Below are 21424 nucleotides of genomic sequence, written 5' to 3'. Positions count from 1 at the left end.
TAAATTCTAACAGGAGGAAACTAATTTTCAGACTCGATAACATACACACACACACAAACATTTCTTCTACCTCCTAATTATGCATTAGTTTGGCTGGCTGCCTGAAAAAATACAGGCAGTCAAAGGCTTAAATAAATGGACCCCTGTATGTATTTAAATGACTAGATATATTGAGCTTCTTTTTTCTTTTCAGAATTTCTCAGAAGATTCTTGCTGTCAAAACGGTTTTTGACGAAAATTTTATCTCCTGTAGTCTAAACATATACTAAATCTTTCTTAAAACAGCAGCAAGTTCTTAATTTCCAGTAAAACATCCACAGCTCTTTCTAGAAACTGGACGGAGTGGAAACAGCTGCAGACCTACTTTGGTCAAACACTTTTTTATAGAATATATATATATATATATATATATATATATATATATTAATAGAACCAAGTGATATAAAGTGACATACCAAGGAAGAATGTATTTACAAACAGTAAAAATAAGCTACTGTGTAAATAATATGCACGAAAATGATTACGATGCCTTTGTAGACATTCTGTAAGAGGTAGGTGACAAGGGGGAGACTGCTCTGCCATCTTCAAATGTCCCCTGATCCTACATTCATCAGTGTTTTTGTATTCTTGTAGGCCCAGGGGATGTCCAATAACTCCCAAGTTTTTCTATATTCCAAGGTCACCACTGTCCCATGAAGCAGTGCACATCTTTATTTGGTCGCTGAGAGCAGATTCTGCCCATAATCGGACTCCTGTTGACAATGACCCTGAAGTGTGACTTTCCGTGCTTTCGGTTGACCTCGTGTTCACCACGACTGTGTCAGTGATGAATCATCCAGTTGTCTTTGCAGAAGATCATAACCACAGGCTAACATTTCTTTAGCAAACATTGCTTAAATGCAGAAGGCCTCTGAGAGAGAAGACATCCCTTTGCTAACTTCCGGTTTCCATCCTGGCACTGCACCGTCCTGGTGTGCCAGCCCGTGTCACAGGTTCTAGAACAGGCGAGCCAAGGGCCCGTCACCCACTGCAGCTGTGGAGTAGGCGATCCCACTTTATTGCTGCTGTCGCTAGTGACAGAGTTTACTTTTGGAGTGGACTTCTTGGGAACAAAAAAACTGTAACGGACATCTAAGGCTTTAGTTGGGTCTGTTGCAAGAATCTGTACGATTAGAATTTCCTTCGTGGCTGAGTAGCCCATCCCATGTAAGAAGTCATCCCTGTGGCTCCAACCACTATAGTTCATGACTGTTCCATTGATGTCAATGATGGTTTCCGAAGTGGAGATCATGTACTTTCCATTGATAAGGTACTCACCGTTTTTCTTCTTCAGGGCTAAGTAGGCAGTGAATCTAGTCTGGTCTTTGGCTTTGAACTGTCGGACTTTTATGTGAGTCGCGCCTTCCGGGATCCTCACAACATCAGTGTAACCCTTGCTGGAAGCAGGAATGTCCACAGGGGAGAGAGAAAAAAAGAAAGGGGAGGAAAGAAAAGTAAGTAAATGCTTAACAAATGGATAAACAAATAGAAATTCTCTAAAAGTCTCACCTTAACTTAATATAAAGTTTTAATGTATTAAAAAGCTTCATTTTAAATTGCCTTCAAAAATTAATTTTCTTAGAACAAAATAAAATTGCAGTCAGACTACCACATTGTATACATTTGTATTATGATGTTCAAAATTAGGATGATGTTAGCAACCTGCCTTGGTTTTAAAAATTATACTACCTTTAGTTAAAGATTTACACAAAAATCACACATCCTTATCAAATCTTATCATCTTTACAAAGCTACTTTAGTTTTTTTCTGGCACAAAATGCCCGTAAACACAAACCAGCAAAAATCTACCCTCAATTAATCTCATAGAAGTCTTTCAATGAACGTTCCTCAAGCTTGTTTGCATATTAAGATCATGTGAGGATCTTTTAAAAATTCCAAAGTCTACAAATTTAAATCCCCAGACGCCAGAACAGTTAAATCCCCATCTTTCAGGATGGGTCATAGGCAGCAGTACTTTTAGAGTTCCCCACACTGTTCCAAGGTGCAGACTAGTTGGGAAACCACGGATTTAATTATTTGTTGGGCTATAGACAGGTTAGAGGCTCTGACTCCATTTCTACTAAAACTCTGGATTTCCTGGGGTAAGACAGAAAATAGAACATAAAATTCTTTAACTGCGTAACCGTAGCTTACCAGAATCATCAAAGGACAAAAGAATCCTTAATGCCTTAGCAAATTTCCCTGAAAGCTTAGGGTCTGCAAAGTGTTATGGTCAATTGAGCGATGCTTTGTGGTGAGTGACATATGAGATAGATCTCTAATGACCCATCATCTGCTCAGGAAAATGGGCAAAGGCATAAATATCTCTGATACCCATAAGGTTGCAGAAAACACAAGGACAGAAAGGTTAATTAAGCACCAGGGGACTAGACCAGTGGGGAGGAGTCATCTTTTGCCCAAATCTTTGCCTAAGTAATTTCACATTAAGGTCCTCATATGTTTTACTTTTCTAGTTATTTAAATGGAAACAAATACTTTACTTGTGCAGTTTGACGGATGTGTGTGAAATTTAATTATTCACTTCTAAATTCTTACTAAAGTTTAGAGGATACGGGATAACGGATTCATATATGTAAAATCCAAATGTGTTACCCACTCAAACATTTCCTCTGAATTGGAGAGGAGGCTTATCCCCAGGGAAGGCCCCTTTCTATTGGGCATCTGACCTACCATGATGGCCAGACAGGTGTCAGAGCTTCCTACTGTGTTGAAGAGAGAAGATGCAATGCTGATGATGTTGCTTATCTATTCAATTTGATTCATTAGCTTTTTTTTTTTTGGTCGCACCACTTAGCTTGCAGGATCTTAGTTTGCCGACCAGGGATTGAACAGGGGCCCTCAGCAGTGAAAGCCCGGAGTCCTAACCACTGGACTGCCAGGGAATTCCCTAATTTGATTCATTATCTTAAATTTTCTAATACATTTGGACTAGATTCTGTCACAGGATTTTTTTTTTTTGAAGTATCTAATATTAAGAGATGAGATGTTTCTACGATGGCTTCAAACAAAGCCAGGAGAAAACATTCCATCTTACCTAAAAAGTCTGTAACGTGGAGATGTATTAAAGTATTTGCACAAGTTCACTCCAGAGCTAATGAGTGGCAGTTCTAGGCCTCTCGACTCACACTTTATGCTCCTTTTACCACGTCCCCATTGCATGAATCCCTTCCCTCCAACAACTGTACTTCATAACAGTTAAAATAAGTTCTGGTGACGTTCAGAGTTTAAATGATACCAAACAGAGTGTCAAGAAAGCGAAGAATATAGGGTAAGGGAATTAGACGGGAGAGCCCTTTTTTTAATCCTGTTCTTAGAGTCTGACTCATGTTCACGAGAATCGCTGGGAAGTCTCAGCACTGCGCAGGCCTCAAACTGAGCTTCCAGAGCCACTGGGAAGTATGAGGATTCATGCCCTGATTTCTTTTCTTTTCTTTTTTTAAAATATCTTTATTGGAGTAAAATTGCTTTACAATGTTCTGTTATTTTCTGCTGTATAACAAAGTGAATAGGCTATACATATTCATATATCCCCATATCTCCTCCCTCTTGCGTCTCCCTCCCACCCTCCCTATCCCACCCCTCTAGGTGGTCACAAAGCACCGAGCTTCTCTCCCTGTGCTATGCGGCTGCTTCCCACTAGCTATCTATTTTACATTTGGTAGTGTGTATATGTCCACTCTCTAAACTTCGTCCCAGCTTACCCTTCCCCCTCCCCATGTCCTCAAGTCCATTCTTTACGTCTGCATCTGTGTCTTCATTCCTGTTTTGCCCCTAGGTTCATCAGAACCATTTTTTTTTCTTAGATTCCACATATATGTGTTAGCATAAGGTATTTGTTTTTCTCTTTCTGACTTACTTCACTCTGTATGACAGATTCTAGGTCCATCCACCTCACTACAAATAACTCAAGTTATTGTTTCTTTTTATGGCTGAGTAATATTCTGTTGTACATACGAGTCACATCTTCTTTATCCATTCATGTGTTGATGGACACTTAGGTTGCTTCCATGTCCTGGCTATTGTAAATAGTCATGCTCTGATTTCTTGATGTTTTAGTAAAATAGGTTTCCCTTTGTACTCTTTTCATTTTCTTTGCACCCTTCTTGGTATTATTTACACTTTAGACATTAACCAGCTTCCTTGGCTACCATGAATGAATGCAGATGTTTTCATATAACTATGAAGTATGAAGTGTGGCTGGCAAAGCAGGGGAATCTTCTTTTCTTCAGGGCTATCTCCCCAGTACAAGAACAGTACCTGCCATGAAGGAATACATGCATTCTTACATACTAAGCATGCTGCCATGGAAGGGATATTCTAGTGGGGTGGGGCTTAGACCCCCAAACAAAATATGTGACAATATCTGTTGATTAAGAGCTGTGAAGAAACAGAGTAAGAAGATAGAGGAATGACGAGGATGGGGGAGAGATGCTCCTATTCACTTATGGAAGCCACCACCTTTTTGGGGGGTGGGTAGTGGTGACATTTAACAGACATCTAAAGGAATTCTAGAGGAAGCACTGGCAGTGCCTCTGCTTTCCAGGCAGAGGAAATAGTGCACATGCTGCCACTTGCCATGTTTGAGGAGTGTTGGGAAGTCCAGTATGTTAGTGCAGAGCAAGGGAAGTGGCCAGTGTAGAAGGGACTCAGAGCAGGGCAGGGACCAAATGTTTTAGCATCTCACAGGTTATGAAGAGATCTCGGACACTGACTCTAAGTGAGAAGGTAGCCATTGGAGGGTTGAGCCCAGGAATGCCACCATCTGACTTAGGTGATAAAGTGATGGCTCTCTCTGCTTTGTGAAAAAGAGTCTGTGAGGGGCCAGGGGCCAGGAGACCCGTGGGAAGACCGCTGGATTTGTCCAGGCAAGAGACAATGACTACCAAATGGCAGTGCTTCTGCATGTGCGGTAAGGGGCAACCAGATTCTGGACATATGTTGGAAGTAGGACTGAGAGGATGTGCAGATGGATGGATGTGGGGTGTGAGCGAAAATGAGGTGTGAAAGATGACGCCAAAGTTTTGGTACTAGGCAGTAGAAGGATTGAGTTGCCCTTTACTGACACGAAGAAAATTCAGGGAGGAGTGAATTAAAATTAGGATCGTATTTGTGAAGAGGTTTGAACTTAGTGCAGTAGTTTAATATGCATTATCTCATTTGGTCCTCACAGCAACATTCATTTGCAAGATAATTACTATTATTTCCATTCTACTCTCAAGGATGCTAATTGTAAAGAAGTTGAGTGACTCTTCAAAGATCACATAGCTAGTGAATTACTGAGCCAGAGCGTGATTGCAAATATTCCAGCTCCAAGATCAATGTTCTCTTTTATTGATCACACTAGGCCAAGATAATTTATATAGGATACTCAAACAGGTCATTTGTACCACATACTATAATCTTGGTCAAATCAATTTGCAAGCAGTTATGTGGGATCCTGCTTGTTGCTATCATGAATGTCTTCCTTCCCCTTTTCAGGTGACATCAAATATGCGGGTATTTGTTGTAAATAAAAAAGCTTAATGCTAAATTTAGCATTATAAAAAGAGGTTTATAAGTTGATGTAGGAAGGATACACAGCATACAGTACATAAGGTAGGGTATTATTTTTAAAAAAAATAATTTTATTTCTCATTTGGCTCCTGAATTTTTACCCTTCTTTCTTTTTTGGTTTCTTTTTTTCTTTTTTTACAAATGGCCTGTGCATCCTATTTTTATGACCTAAGCTATAGCCTCTACTTTGGCATTTATCAGCCAAGTAAAACTGGGTAAGTCTTAAACTTTCAGAGTCCCAATTCCCTCATTTGTAAAGCAAAACGTTAGACTGGATCATTTCTAAGGAGCCTTGAACCTTTGAAATATATTAAAACGCAGGATATAATTGGACTTGCAGGGGTTTTGACCTAGATGGCCCAACACAATTAGATGAATAATTATTATATCACTAGCAAATAGGATTAGTAATGCATATTTTAATACAGAATAAATTCTCCAGCCATACTTTTTTTTTATCAAAGGTCATTTCTAGTTTTTTACATTACCATGGCATGCGATTGTTTTAAGAAATTCTTATTGTTGACTTGGTTTGTATATTCCTCTCCAGTTAAAGACAACACAGCACATATATCAGGAATACAGGTGAACCTGACCAAGACCACTCAGCATAAGAGTGGTCTGGTGAAGAGGAAAAACAATCCTGCATTCCAGCAGACTCTTTAGCTGACTCAGCCATCCTAGCTGATAGTATAATATTTCACGCCAGAAAGTGGTAAAGCAAGAGTGTAATCAGGACCATAAGAGGAAGCAGAAAACTGACATTATTCTTTACAGAGTAGATATAAACCAGGATAGCTGTCTCAAAAACAGGCTTGCCATCTACACTACTGCAGATAACTTACATTTTGCATTGAGAAATGTTTTCTCAATAAAACTACAGCCTAATGAGAATGTATTTGTAAAAAAACAAAACAAAACAGTAGTTACGTTGGAAACCAGCCATCTCTTCCTAAATGGTGTTTCAGAAATAACAGATCTGCAAGATATGGCTAAAGTGGAATGTCACAGACTTTTTCTTTGCCTTTTTCACACTCTGTAAAACCTGGACCCACGGCTACTGCAGTTAATCTGCTCGCAGAGGTGCCATGGGTTTCCAGTCGGCATGCAGAGCTCATTTCATGTCCTCTCCTTCCCTTCACTTCTCATATTCATAATGTGTAACTAGGTCCTGGCTAGATGTCCTCCCACAGATAGCTTATGATGTAACACGAGTTCTCCTTTATCAATTTTGCAAGAGTCTAAAGCTTCGTTCAGATCAGATAAGGGCAATCGTTCTCTCACGTTACCTTTTTTTATTGAAGGTTCCAATCACCTTTGTGCAGCTGGAGTTGTCTCCTCCACACACTCCGCACTTGTCATACTGCAGCTTCGAGCCAATGATGCCGTCACAGCCCGTCCTCACGCACTTTCCCCGGACGCAGACGGAATTGCTGTATGGCCTGCATTCCGTTCCATCGGTCACCTGAATAATGAGAAACACGTTAGCAGTGGGAAATACTTGGGCCTGCGTAGGTGGGTTCTTTGATAAAATTGCAAGTTCTAATTTGGGAGTTTTAAGTTTGATTGGAATGGCTAGTACTTTGGAAACTAAACAACCAATCAAAAAAAAAAAAAAACCCATAGTTTCCAGGAGTATCCAACTGAAAAATTCTTGACATATTGGCAGAAAGAAGAACTGGGATAGATTGGGGTTATGCCCTTTCTCTCTTCTTTATCTCTTGAGCTTAATTCCGAATGTGTTAGGAGACCCGAGGTCCTAGTCTCCATTTCTGTGTGGGTAACACGTTCCCATGGTATAGTCTTGCCTTTTTATTGCTAAAAACAATCTTTCACTTAGTGTGGGACTGTCTGTCACTTGTGTGGAGAGCAGAATACGAGCAGGCTCACGAATGCAGACATCCTTTTTGTTTACACAATTGTTTTTTGTTAATTAATTTTATAGTTGATTTACAATGTTGTGCTAGTTTCTGCTGTGCAGTTAAGTGAATCAGTTATACATATGCATTATATCCACTCTTTTTTAGATTCTTTTCCTATATAGGTCATTACAGAATATTGAGTATAGTTCCCTGTGCTATACTGTAAATTCTTGTTAGTTATCTGTTTTATATATAGTAGTGTGTATGTGTCAATCCCAATCCCAATTTATCCCTTCCTCCCTCCCCTCTTGGTAGTTTGTTTTCTATATCTGTGACTCTATTTCTGTCTTGTGCATAATTGTTATTACTATAACAAAATTGAAAATCTACACTGGACAGTCACAACCTTGTAACGGTTGGAAAGCATTCCCTATTGTGTTGAACTGTGAGACACTGAAGTAGAGACAATTTTGTGTAAAAAAGAAGTCTGGGAAGGTCAGAGAAAAGTACTTACTGGAAGAGACTGAATATTTTTGAAAAAAAAGAATTAGCATATATTTAATAAGCTAGTTACAAAATACTATGTATATGGACTCAGTGGTTTGTGCATATAAGTATGTATAAGTAACATATATAGTCATATGTGTAAACATACATATTTTGTATTTGTGTATATACAAAACTCTTTCATATAAGTGTGTGTATATGAGGGTGCATATGTGTATAAAGTGAGGTAGGGTATTCTTCAACAGGTTAACAGCTCTCTAAATGATTATATTTCCAGGTAATATTTTTGCTTTTATCTCTCTATAATATTTTTAAATGAAAATGTATTATTTTTCAATAAAAAGATAAAACATTTTAAATGTTACATAACTTGGACATTAACTTATTTTTCAATAATATGTCATAAATATCTGAAGACCAGTTACAGAGATGGTTTTAAATATAGCACCTATTTGCAAATTAGATAAACTGTTTTAAACTGCCGCATAATGTTGCTTGTGAGAAATGAAACTTCAATAAGTTAGAAAATGCTCTTCTGTGGAAAACAAGGGATAATTTCACATGCATATATTATAAATGTATATAACTAAAAGGACATTGATTCATTTTAAAGGTGCAAGACATTTTAAAGTCTAGGTCAGGGATGATGATCTTGAATCTATCTTCATGAATCACCAAAGAAATTCTTCAGTAAAAGATGACAGAAAAATAGAAAACTTTCTTGTTTTATAGTCCCCTTTACAAATGTACCTAGGGAATACTATTTTGAAGTTAAGTTTGCAATTCACCTTCTTGACAGAGAGTTACACTTTTTCAAAAATAGCTTTTAAAACATTTACTTGTTCTGTTTACAAAATCCTTTTGATTTATTGTAGCAAGTTTGAAAATATAGAAATTACAGAGGTGAAAATGAAACCTTCCAAAACCTAGCCACCCCCCCAAATAATGACTGTTTACATTTGGTATGTGCAGGCTCCATTCTACCAAATAATTTCCACCATGGACGCCTACTGTTTCTGGACCGTCTGCATGCAGTTACCTTTGGAGAAAACACTACGTAGTAGCCAGTGCCCTTAGCTCTGCAGGTCAGTTTGCACACATCTCCTGGCAGGATGCCTGCATATTTGGGAACCCATTCCACAAATGTTTTGACTCCTTTTGCATCAGACTGATATCCATTTTTGGCCTCACACTGCTCATGACGAAAAGATTTACCTAAAAATCAAGCATGTCACATTATTACTCTCTCTGTTCTGAAACTTAGATATATTCTTGTTCATTTAAATACATTTAAGGAGATGATAGATGATATATTTTTTTTCCAGAGTCTCTCTACACCAGTGTTGAAGGATTTTTATCTTCAACACAGAGTTGAAAACAGCAATTATTTTCTTCCTACTCCCTGAACACTCAGTTGTTTATAATAATAATTTTAAAATCACTCATGTACTTGTTATTGATTTGCATACTGGCGGAACTGTGCAGTACAAGATTAATAGGCTATTTCTCCAGCCTCCGCTATTTAATACTGCTAGAACACAAATTACACCCGACACATGATGGTTGCTGACACTTGGGAGCAGCGTACCATTGGCTGGGCAGGGTAAGACACTGCAGGAGCGGTAGATGGCCCTCTTCCCTGTGCAGTAACGGCCATTGTTTCTGGGCGCGGGGTTATTGCAGTGGCGATAGGCAAACTGTACTCCTCCCCCACATGAGCGAGAACACTGGCCCCAGGAACCCCAGGATCCCCAGCTGCCATGGCTCGATGTCTAAAACAGAAAATAGAAGATATTTTAACTGAGAAGGGAGGAAAACATTCAAAATGTACATTTGGAAATCACATGCATTCAATGACTCAGTGGAATGTACATTTGGAAATCATTTGAATTCAGTTGCTCGGTGGACACTTCATCACAGTTAAATTTTCACTGAATTTAACATGGTCACAGGTATTGAACACTCTGGAATTACAATGTGATTCCAAATCTTGGCAATCCACCTTTTCTGTCCCCTACCCCCCAGCACTAGAGTGTCTGAACACTTCACCCTAAGTACTGAGCACACTGCAAGGGTTGCTCGTGGCTTATTTGGACCTTCTGATACCGCACATTTCTGTTAATAACCACCGAACCACAGTTCACTTTGTGTCCACCCTGATATTGCATCTTTAAAGAACTGTGTGATGCTAAAGATTCTGTATGATTCCAGGTTGATTATGCTTCCATCTTTTCTCCCTCTTTAGCAGTGAAGTTCTGCAGTCCCTTTGTTGACATCACACATCCCACCTGTGACAGATCCTCTGCCACATGCATAAATGTATCTGACCTGGGCTTGGCTTCATTACACCCTGTAAAGAAGAAATGGGACAGATACTGAAGAGCACCCAATCACATGCACCCACATCACAGGGAATGAAGAGTCCTGTTATGACATCCCAGGTTTATTGCTATAGAAACACGGCAGGCAGCAGGAAGCTGAGAGACTCCAAAAGGAAGATACTAGAAACGCCTTTGCCGAGGGAATTCCTGAAGAACTTCCTCTGGTTGTATGTGTCAGGGTATCTGCGTCAGGGTATCTGAGGATGCTTGCTTGTGTGTTAGTCTTGAAAGGCACAGGCAACACGCCTATGGCAACACTCTTCTAGGGACTTTGAAAATGTTATGAGTGAGAGGGAACAAATGCTTTGCTTGGACCTTGACAGTGAAGGTGTCAGTTGCTGACATGAAGCTGGTGGACCGGGTGCATAGGGAGGGAGGAGGTGTCTCCCTGGAGCAGGTGTGGCTATTATAGTTCCTGAAGTTAGATTAACTTGCCATGAGGGGGAAAGCGTGACCATTTTGGACCAAAGCGTGACCATTTCACCAAGTATGCATGAGGACAATGTATCAGCTTTGCTATTATTTCCTTACCGAATTTAAATAAAGGTATTCCAATAACTTTACGAGCAGTTTGAAAGTAAACTCCCAAGCGGTAATTTGGGGCCCTACGTGGGGTCTCAATTAGACAGAATCTGGGCTGTCTACTTATTTGCTACAGGATATAACCTGAGATCTGCATTTTCTCCAGTAATTGACAGCTGGGGATGGCTCTTGCAGGTAAAGGAGGGAGCTGTAAATAGATCCCTCAAGGAAAAATATTTTAACTAGGAAATAGAGCCTTCTGTGGCCAATCCCCACAGGTGTCACAGGAAGGTACATCAGACCTTAGGTCTCCAGGCCCTGCGTGACAAGAAAATCACTTACTGAATAATATTTTTTCTTGGTCTTGTCCACACACTTGCCCTGCAGGCAGATCCTCCCTTTTCCACATGGTGTCCCTTCCACGGCTGGCAGCTTCTTGGTCAGACACACCATCTGGCCCTGGCGCACCACGGCGCACCAGAGGCGGGCGCACACGTCCATCCCGGGACACACCGAGTACTCGGGTCCGAAGGTCAGGTTGCACTGCTGGCTGGCATCATAGGTCTGTCCCGGCAGTTCCTCGGGGCCCAGGATCTGCTTGCGTGGCAGGTCTAGCAAACAGTTACCTAAAAGAATAACCAAGATTGACCACTGTTCTGTGTCTCTGTTTCAAACCTTGAAAATTATGGATCTGAAAATGCAAGACTCCAGCTGGTGCTGAAACATGATGCATCTACAGATCTGCAGTGTGAGGCCCTGGGGAGGGGACTCCCTGTGGATGAGGCTGAGTGCCTCTGTGAGCTCACCAGCACCCACTAGGATTTCCCATGGATGATGTGCTCTGGGGTATACATAATGATGCGCAGTGGTTTGATTAAATAAAATTATTTCATAATAATTAGCTGTGAAAATAGTCATTGTGCTGAGGGACTAACAGAAACTGGGTTGGCCCTAGAGGAAATAAGATAGTGGGTATAATAACAATAACAACAACAACAATAATAAATAGGTGTTTACAACTTTGAGAAACAGAGTTTGTCCTTGCACCCTTTCTATATCCCTTTCTCCACTTCCAACTACCCCATTCTTTTTTTTTTCTTTTTGCGGTACGTGGGCCTCTCACTGTTGTGGCCTCTCCTGCTGTGGAGCACAGGCTCCGGACGCACAGGCTCAGCGGCCATGGCTCACGGGCCCAGCCACTCCGCGGCATGTGGGATCCTCCCGGCCTGGGGCACGAACCTGTGTCCCCTGCATCGGGGGGGACTCATCCCCCATCCATGTCGCCTTTCCATTAATTCCATAAGTAATAAACAAGTGGATGCCTCATTCATCCCTGCACTCAACCAGCATTTGCTTAGCACCTACAATGTTCTAGCAAACATACTAGATATTAGGGATACAGAAAAATGACCCAGATCTGCCCCTAAAGGTCTCCCAATAAACTGAAGGAAATAAAGTCTTTCTCTTAGACTGAAAGAATTTTAATAAAGAGCTTTCAAGCATCACATATCAGGAGCAGTGGGAGGAGAAAAGAAAACATCTTTGATAACTTGGGACTAGGCCCATTTTTTTACTCTTTGCATCCTTTTTCTCCCCTTTGTATCAGTTATTGAATGCAGTTGGTATTTGTTGGGTCTTTGGAGTGTGTCTGTCACAAACAAGTTGGTGCTCTCAGTACATAGTGATGTGGGGATTATAAAGGGATGGCGGGGGAGGTCAGTAGAAGCTGACATAGACAGTGCAAATTCAGAAGCTGAAATGTGCCTCACCTTCCCCAAAAAGCTTCCCTAAGAAATCCCTTCCCAGTGAGTTAACTCCTTCAACTTCTTCTCTTCATACAGGAGCTTACATATTGCCCATCAGTTCTGGTGTTTTTCTGTCTACTTGATTTTAAGATTTACACACTGATTATTAACAATACTAAAAATAATTGGGGCTTCCCTGGTGGCGCAGTGGTTGAGAGTCTGCCTGCCGATGCAGGGGACACGGGTTCTTTAAATGTATTAGCTTATTCAATCTTTACGAGAACACTATGAAGCAGATTCTTTCATTGTTTTATTTTGCAGATAAGGAAACTGAGGAGTATAAAGATGGATCAGTTACCCAAGGTCCCATAGCTGTTAGGGTTTTATGCTCAGAGGCCCATCCTGCCTCTGCTGAGCATGTGGATAGATTGCTTATTTTATTGCTAAAGGGCAGGCATGTGTAGGGATCCTTTAAATGGTAGCTAAAGGAAGAAACAGTTGGTCTAAAGTTTAATTCTGGCAAAACACTAAATGGCTGAGTGTTCTTGGCCAAATTAGTTAACTGCTCCCTAATTTATTTTTAAGATCTGTGGAATGTTTCTCTCCTCACTGTGACACTGGAAGGGTAAAATTAGCTCACAGAGCTATAAGGGGGGACCAGAAAAATAGAAAACAATCCTATTGGTACTATGCCCAACATATTTAACAACATTTCAGATGTATTCAAGTCATTCTTTTTATTCAACAAAAGAAAACCATGTTTAAATCCTACTTTCCACTGAGAAATGGAATATTCAGCACATTTTAAGTATACTGCAAATGTTTTTACAACTACACTCAAGTTTCTTCAAAGCGAATACCTTGAAATTTGTCAATCTGTGTTGGAGGCATTATATGAAAATGAATAAAGAGCAAAGTTCCTACTTAACTTCTGAGCCAGAACGTTTGAAGAGGTAAAGCTTCTTAAGGCAAGCCAGAAAAAGCATTAAAAATCAGTATCCAGCCAAAGAGAACTCGAGGAGAAAAACATTAAGTTAAAAGAAAAACATCAACAGCAAGTCAATAGGAAGGAATGATAGTAAAACCTCACTAAGCTTTGTTTAGAAGATAAAGTGGGATGAGGCCCTTTGGAACTCCGGGAAAAGCATTATCTTCCTTGCTACATAAAAAAGAGCCTGTGTAAACCAGGGAATGCATAGCGGATTGCTGATGGTAGAAGACTGTCAACAGATCTCTGAGGCAGCAAGAATGCTTTCCAGTTCTCCAAAAGTGCTGTTTGAAGAAACTTTTCTCTTTTTTTAAAATTTTACTGAAAAGCACAGACTGTAAGACTGGGTAACTAAATATTAGCTGGGAAGTCTTTAACATGTGTGGGTGCATGTGGCATGGGTCGACCTCGTTTCTCCCAAGCTGAAATAACTCAGCACCTCTCCATGGATATGCGGTCACTGATACCTCCTCTACCTCCCTGATGATGTATGATGTGTGAAAAGAAACATACAATGCAATTTGGAATCGGCTTATGACAAAGGAGGCTCCAAGATGTGGCCTCTCTTTATGAAGCTCAATACCAAAGTATAAGTTTTAAAAATGTATAACATATTTACTTGGCTATTAAAAAAGAGAGATATCTTAGCTCTATGGTTTTCCCTTAGAGGTCATTTGGAGATGAACTTTTCTTGCTTAAAATAAAATGATTTATTCAGATTTGCTATTCATTTATTACTTTAATGCTCTCAACATTAGGATTTGTTGCTGCATTAGTTTCTGTTAACAGTGAAATCTACAGTCTATCCATTCCATCTATGTGTTGAATTATGTCCTTTGGCAATAAAATAGGTACAGACAGTGCTACCAAAGGGAAGACTTGGGCCAAGGGACAACCATAAAAAAATCAATATAAAGCCTGATTTCAAATCTCACGATATGAAACATTTAAGATTTAAGTAATAGTGGGTTGGATATACACTTTTCATCTAAAAAATATGTACAGTTTGGGGGAGAGCTGAGAGAGGAAATTGATCAGTCTTTTAGAATCTTTTATATTGACCTCTAAAAGTGTCCAATCTATTGATGACTTTTCTTAATCTGTTTTACTTTTATTCTCAACCATATCTTCACATATTTTAAAATTTATCTTAGCCTGAAATCCTGTCTGGGCTTTGCTGCTGACATTTTGTCTGTTTATTCTGTTCCACAAAATTGCCAAGTTCTTTTTCCTTTTCTCTCCTCCTTTTTCTCTCCCTCCCTCCTTTCCTTCCTTCCTTCCTTTTGTTTTAACATTCTGCGTATATAGATGGATTGTTTCTAAAAGAAAGACAATGAAAATGTGTGCACATCACATATTTGGTTTCACCATCCATGTTAAGTTAAATGCTAAGTTAACTGTTAGGTTATAAGTAAAGTAGAAAATTTAAAAAGTAAGAGCCAGTGATCTGAGATGGATAAATAAAGGAAAGAAAGTGGTAGTCTCTCTATGGCCACAAAGTACACTTGGGGTGATGGAAGGTATGCCATGCCTCCAGGAAATGGAGCAGAAAAATCTTTGTTTTTTTATATCTGACTTCTAGCACTGTTTGTCTTTCATATTAATGATAAATGAAACATCAGATGAAGGTTGGTTGTTCTTTATTCTTCTCATTCCCCCGACCCGCCCCGTTTCTAGCACTGTAGTTATTTCTGTCTTCTCTTCCTTTTTAATACACGCACACTGAAAATAAGAATTGGCCCAAACAGGGAATCCCCTGGTGGTCCAGTTGTTAGGATTCTGCGATTCCACTGCCGGGGGCCGGGTTCGATCCCTGGTCAGGGAACTAAGATCCCGCAAGCTGCATGGTGTGGCAAAAAAAACAGAAAACGAATTGGTCCAAATATCCTTGGCCTAGGAAAAATCAATGAATATACCTAATGAAACTCATTCAAAGAAGGCTCACAACATTGCAAAGTTTCTTCTTTTAGCATCATCTCCCTGGTCTTGCAACTCTTTTCTAAGGTCTTTATTTGCATGTTTAAAAGAGTCACTGATGCATTATGGGTTCAGTGATGAATAAACTAACTTGGGCAATGACAAAGGCACAGACAGTGGTTGCTGACCAAAGTAATTCAAGGGATCTGTTTGTAGTACACTGTTTAGCAGATGTGATGCCAAGGAAATTCGATTAAAAATTCTCTGTGTTAAAGGATGAAGCATAGCTTTTTAAACATATGGGTCACTGTGGACTTAAAGAACATGTTTTACTCACAGACCATGTTAAAGAACATATTTACTGTGAAAATAAAGAGAATACCATCATGGGCCTTGAATTTTATGAGTAGGGCCTTAAAAACTGAATGTTAAGATCTTATTACTAGCTTCACTGTCTACACTTAACAAAGGATTCAGAGAATTGGTTTTCTAATACCACTTTCTCTCCAAAGTTCTGTGTTCAGTAAGTGGCTGTAAACTTAGCTCTTTAAATATGAATTTTTCAAAGCTGTCTTTAGATTTTCCTTAGCAGCCTGTGTCTTGGGTGTTCTTGAGCTGTGTCTGCTTAGGCAGTGGTCCTTCTTATCACCTGGCACTGTGAACTGAGGGATCCAGCAGACAGGGCTATTGTTTTTGGCTTCATGGTTACTAAACATTTGAGAAAAGAAATTTAATAACTGTTTTTGCTGAACAGTTTCTCTGCCAGTGCTTACCTTTATTTTTGAGGATCATACTCCTAGCCAGCTTGCCTAGAGCTAACTTGTATAAACACTGCAGGAAGTCTGCAAGTATCTTGGCCAGGCTGAGTTGGAGGAGGTAGTCTCCATAAGACATGGCTTCTTCCTTTCTGAATCACAAATCTGCAGGCCCAGTTATTTTAGAATTGCACACTGACTTTTCAACCATAACCTAATTGCTGCATATTTCTTGTTGGAACTAAAACGGGAAACACTCAATATTAGGAAATTTAAATTTGGCAGTGGTAGAGTGCTACACATGTCTGGCTACTTATGGCTAATAATTTTAAAAACAAATGAAATGATTCAAATTTAATTGTACTCTAAGACATCATTTCTCCAGCATTGCTGGAGGTGGGAACAAGACAGATAAGCTATTACATAAATGGATTCTCTAGGTAATGTAGTCTTTAGACACCACCTAAAAATTGTATCCATTTTGTGAGACTATCTACCTAAAAACATCAATAGCTTTGCTGCCTTTTACATGAGTGTCCTAATTTAACCTTCCTAAATAACAGAAAATCACTTCTTTTCTGAGTATCAATTATTGTATCCTGCTGAAATCTTGAGGGATTTCAGCAGGATACAATAATGGGGTAAGAGGGTTTCTGACCTTCTGGAACATGGTGCCAGACCACTGTGCTTTTACTGTTTCAGGGCTACTTTTTACAGCTCTTCTGGTTTCTCTCTTATTGTCAAATGATTTTACTTCTTTCTCTCAGCTTACCTGTCTGGCATCCCCTATGCACCCAAGTGACTAATTTTTTTTTTTTTTTTTTTTTTTTGCTCTAAATAGTTAGTGGCCTAGAAAATTAGAACAGAAAAATAGTAGAACCATTTCTACTACATATGAATGAATGGGCTCTGCTTGCAAATGTGAGTAGCTCCCTACGAGTAAATTGAAAAGGTTTGATGATATGATATCAGCTTAGTCTTCGAACAAAGATGTATTCTGTTTGCGTTTTTGTTTGTTTTTCCATCATCTTGGGCTTTGACTGTCCCCTTGGTTCTCTCCTAAGATCTGGAGTTGAAATGTCAGAACTGCCACCATCTGAAAATCCTGTTGATTAGTTCCTATTGTCATACTTTGGCTTTAACTGACTTAAGTCAGCTTTTGGTTGCAATCTAAACGTTATTAAACTATTTAAATTCAAGTGTAAATGACAGTGCTACAGAGTGTATTGTAGCTTCAGTTCTGCGTCTGTTTTGAAATGAATGTAATTGAACTTTGCCACTGTGTCACAGCTGCAGTGCCTTTCTTAGATTCTCATCATTCTGAAATTTCTTTACTCACTATATGCTACTGATAAAATTGAAGTTTTTGGTGGGATGGGGCAGTTAAAACACAAGACTGCCTAACCAACACATTCAAAAGTGAGAGAGCCTAGGCATGATGAAAGGAATGAATGAATGAATATATTATGAGAATTTCCTGTCCGACAAATGTTGGTAACTGAATTTATTTATTTATTTAACATATAAATGGGGAATTCAGATGTGATTTCCTCAGTGCAAATGAATAAGACCTATTTCTAGCAAAAGTATGGTTTTGGCTGTTATCTACCATGAGATCCTTTGGAGTAGACACAGAAAGATGTATAAAATTTGTTGTAAAATTTAAAAAAATCTGAGTGTAGATTCTTTTAAATACAGAAATAATGTTTAAAAAATGAAAACAATACTGGGAGCGTCTTTACTGCATGGAAAGTAAAATCATGAATTCCACAAACATGAAATAAATGAATCATTCCAGAAATATGGCAATAGGAACAAAATTCTGCACAGCATTGTAATTAGCTGACCTAATACTTACACAAGGAAAAAAAGTTGGTTCAATTTTAGCCATAAGTATTTGCTGCCTTAGCAACTAAATCTGTTCATTTAGTGATTCAAAGTTTAGCTCAACCTTTTGGAATGAGTAATGTGTGATATTGAAATGAAATATTAATGTTATTCCATTTTTAGGAAACTTGAAGAAAAACAGTAAAAGTAATACTAAGAGTGGAAACTAAGATTCCACCCAAGAGGAACGTTATTAGATATGGACTTGATCAATGTAGGTAGGCAGGTAATTAGGTAAGCATTCACTCCAGGACTCTATCAGCATTTAATCAGCATTTTAAACTGGGCTAACTAAACAGAAAATTACCACTTTATATTAGTCTAGGAAAAACCTAATACATTGATTCTTGATATTGTTTCTGAATCATCAAGATATTAGGCCATCATTTCAACTAACAAAGAACATTTATTTTGTATTAAGGGAAATTTTAAAGCAAGATGGGTGTGGATTGTTTTCAGGAATAGTAAATGTAAGTAGCTGAGAGTAACTAAAGCATTACCAGTTCACCATTAACATAGCAAAAATGAGTTTATGAACATTTTGGCTACAAGATAGCAAAGAACTGTGTAGTGGAATTTCTTTTTGTCTGAAAAAAACTGAATTTATTAATTGTTGTGTAATTATGTAGCCAAAGCTCAAGATGGCCAACTCACTATGAAGTTACAAAAATTTCAAGCCATAAACTTTGTGGAACAAGGAAAAACAGCTATTGCAGATTCTGTTTATCTAACTTTGAACCATACATCATGAGATAAATTTGTGAACAATTATCATGATCAAGAATTTCTGTCACATTCACTTCAACCACCAGTTTTAGAAAGAGACATGTTTTAAGAGAAAAAAAAAAAAGGAATGAGAAGATGTCCATTTCTGTAATATGAGAAACTTGAACTCTGTGGTCTCTGAAGATCTCTTCCAACTCTACCTCATCTCTTCTCCTGTGTTTCTAATATTTTAAGGTAACAAGGAATGCTAGGAAATTAGCAACAGCTTGTTTCAAAGATTACTTAAGGGTCAGAATTTATTATTTCTAAAACTGTGACTTCCTTAGTATTTTTATATAATTTACAGCACTAATCCTAGATTTGCAGAACTTAATAAAATGTGCTGTGCTCTTGAACTGTACTTAGGGGATAAAGCCAAGGATTTTCTTTTGAAATTCTTAAACTGTTTTCTCACCATTCAGATTGATTTTTCTATTCCTGTTCTGCAGTTTTCACTCCACTTTCAGGAAAACAGGCTGTCAGGATGAAACCAAACTTTTTAGTGAATGCAAATCTAAAGAGCTTCCATTTTTGGTTTTATGTCGCCATAAAGAGAATCTGACAGAACTGTCACCTACATTTTAACCACGCCCCTATAATAAGGATGTAACAAATAATTCTGAGAGTCATATTAATAGCAGGGAAGCAAGATTATCTGCCAATGTTCTCACAGTAAGCTAGTGGTGAAAGAGGGAATAAAAGCCAGGCTTTCAGGGCACTGGCTAGGCATTCTGTGTGGTCTCCCACATTGCTTCTCTTTGAACTTTGTAATTCAAAAGCAAAAATACCATTGCCATAATGCCACTGAGGACGTTGGCATTACACACAAACAGACAGTCCCCTTGTTCCTTTTTCTGACACTTTCTAAGCAACCACTGTCTTAGAAGGTAAGGTGAACATCACGAGGACATAATGAAGTACAACTTGCAATAATTCCAAGTTTTGTTTCTGAGCCTATGGAACTATACATACCATGGCCATCATCCAGGAATTCTGTGATGGTGGCTGAGGTGCATTTGGACCAGGGCTTGGATGCATCAATGCTGGTTAGGATGGAAGACATTAAGCGCTTATCTTCTGTGGAACCGAAATTTTCTTCACAGAATTTGGAATCATCATGAGAGAGGCCAAGTAGATGTCCTAAGGGACAGAACAAATGAAGTGCAAATAATGAGTGATTTTTGTATTTCTACTTTTCTGTGGCAATTATACTAGCACTTGACTTTTTTCCTCCCAATTGTATATGAGTTTATTTTAACTGCCTTTTCACACAGAGACTGGACCCCCAGGTAAATTAAAGCTGCATGTAGTCAGAGTGGTCACTTCTGGTGAATATTTAGAGGAAAACTGAAAAATTACACTAGAGTAGATGCTCCTATAATCCATCTGGATCACACATGCTCAAGGATATGTAGAAACAGGCCTTATTTAGAATCTAGAATTTGCAAGGCAACTGTGGGATTATGTCATAGCCCTCACTACATATTATTTTGAATGCTTGTCTAATTTTCCATCTTCTCTGACAAACTATAAGCCGCAGGAGATCAGAGAGCATCCCCCAGCCTACCCCCGCCATCCACTGTTGAAAAAAATCTGTATTTAACTCAATGTTCTGCAAGTTACAAACACTTAATAGATGGTATTTGAATGTCAGTGACTTCTATTTTCTTGGCCAAGTAAATAGGTAGCCATAAAAGAGATGACTAGAGGAGAAAAAAAAAAAAAAAGATTTCAAGTAAATTTCTGTTTCCATGCATATGTAAGCTTGCTTCACTCCCATTTCTTTTAGTTATTTAGTGAGTTGTGAAGGTATACTAGTCCCACAAGTAAATGGTATATTTTGAAGATATACTCACTTACACTTAAGAAATGTCTAAAGCACCAAGATGCCCATTACAGAGTGTTAGCACTTGGAGAGAAAGAAAATACTGAGAAGGTAAGTGATTGTCCACAACTACTCAGGTGGTGCTTGTGCTTAAGTCTACCAAACACGCTCTGTGCAATCCCACACTGCCTTTCCCATTCTATCAAGCTAGGTATTATTTCACAGAGTACATACCCCATTCTTATAATCTGACTAAATTTTTTTGATTACATAAGATTAATTTTCACATAGTCTAAAGGTATAATGCATTCTCCAATAAATTTAAAATATTGTTGGAAAAAATCCAGGACAACAGTTTGGAGAGACTCTAAAAATGTAGACAAGTCATCCTAGTAGTGTTTTCTGCAAAGCTTTATAGAATCATACACAAACCACCAAAAAAGAATGTGGAAAATACCACAGAAAAGTGATTACTGCATTCTCCTTGGGTTCCTAAATGCCAATGGCAGGAACTTTGTCCATTCTGCCAAGAAAAAGTCCAGTGAGCAACAGTAAAACCCAACAGAGATGAAATTTTTTATGCCAAACTACTGCTGGCCAACTTGTTAAATCACTAACACCTCATAACAAAATTGTCCACTGAGCAGCTGGTTGATG

The 21424-nt window shown here is 38.7% G+C and overlaps 1 protein-coding gene across 1 annotated transcript in view; it reads right to left on the bottom strand.

Moving 5' to 3' along the window:
* Positions 1–372: 372 nt before the first annotated feature.
* ADAMTS5 (ADAM metallopeptidase with thrombospondin type 1 motif 5) overlaps positions 373–21424 on the bottom strand; it is a 43881-nt gene continuing 22829 nt past the window's right edge. Inside the window, exons 3-8 of the mRNA XM_030880961.2 lie at positions 19915–20082; positions 11228–11511; positions 9571–9754; positions 9022–9197; positions 6903–7078; positions 373–1436 (exon numbers count right to left, since the gene is read on the bottom strand). Coding sequence (XP_030736821.2) covers positions 869–1436; positions 6903–7078; positions 9022–9197; positions 9571–9754; positions 11228–11511; positions 19915–20082 — 1556 coding nt within the window. The 3' untranslated portion in view covers positions 373–868. The remainder of the gene's footprint in view (positions 1437–6902; positions 7079–9021; positions 9198–9570; positions 9755–11227; positions 11512–19914; positions 20083–21424) is intronic.

The sequence above is a fragment of the Globicephala melas genome, chromosome 4, assembly GCF_963455315.2.
Source record: "Globicephala melas chromosome 4, mGloMel1.2, whole genome shotgun sequence".
Lineage (NCBI taxonomy): Eukaryota > Metazoa > Chordata > Mammalia > Artiodactyla > Delphinidae > Globicephala > Globicephala melas.
This window is presented reverse-complemented; position numbering and strand designations above follow the sequence as displayed.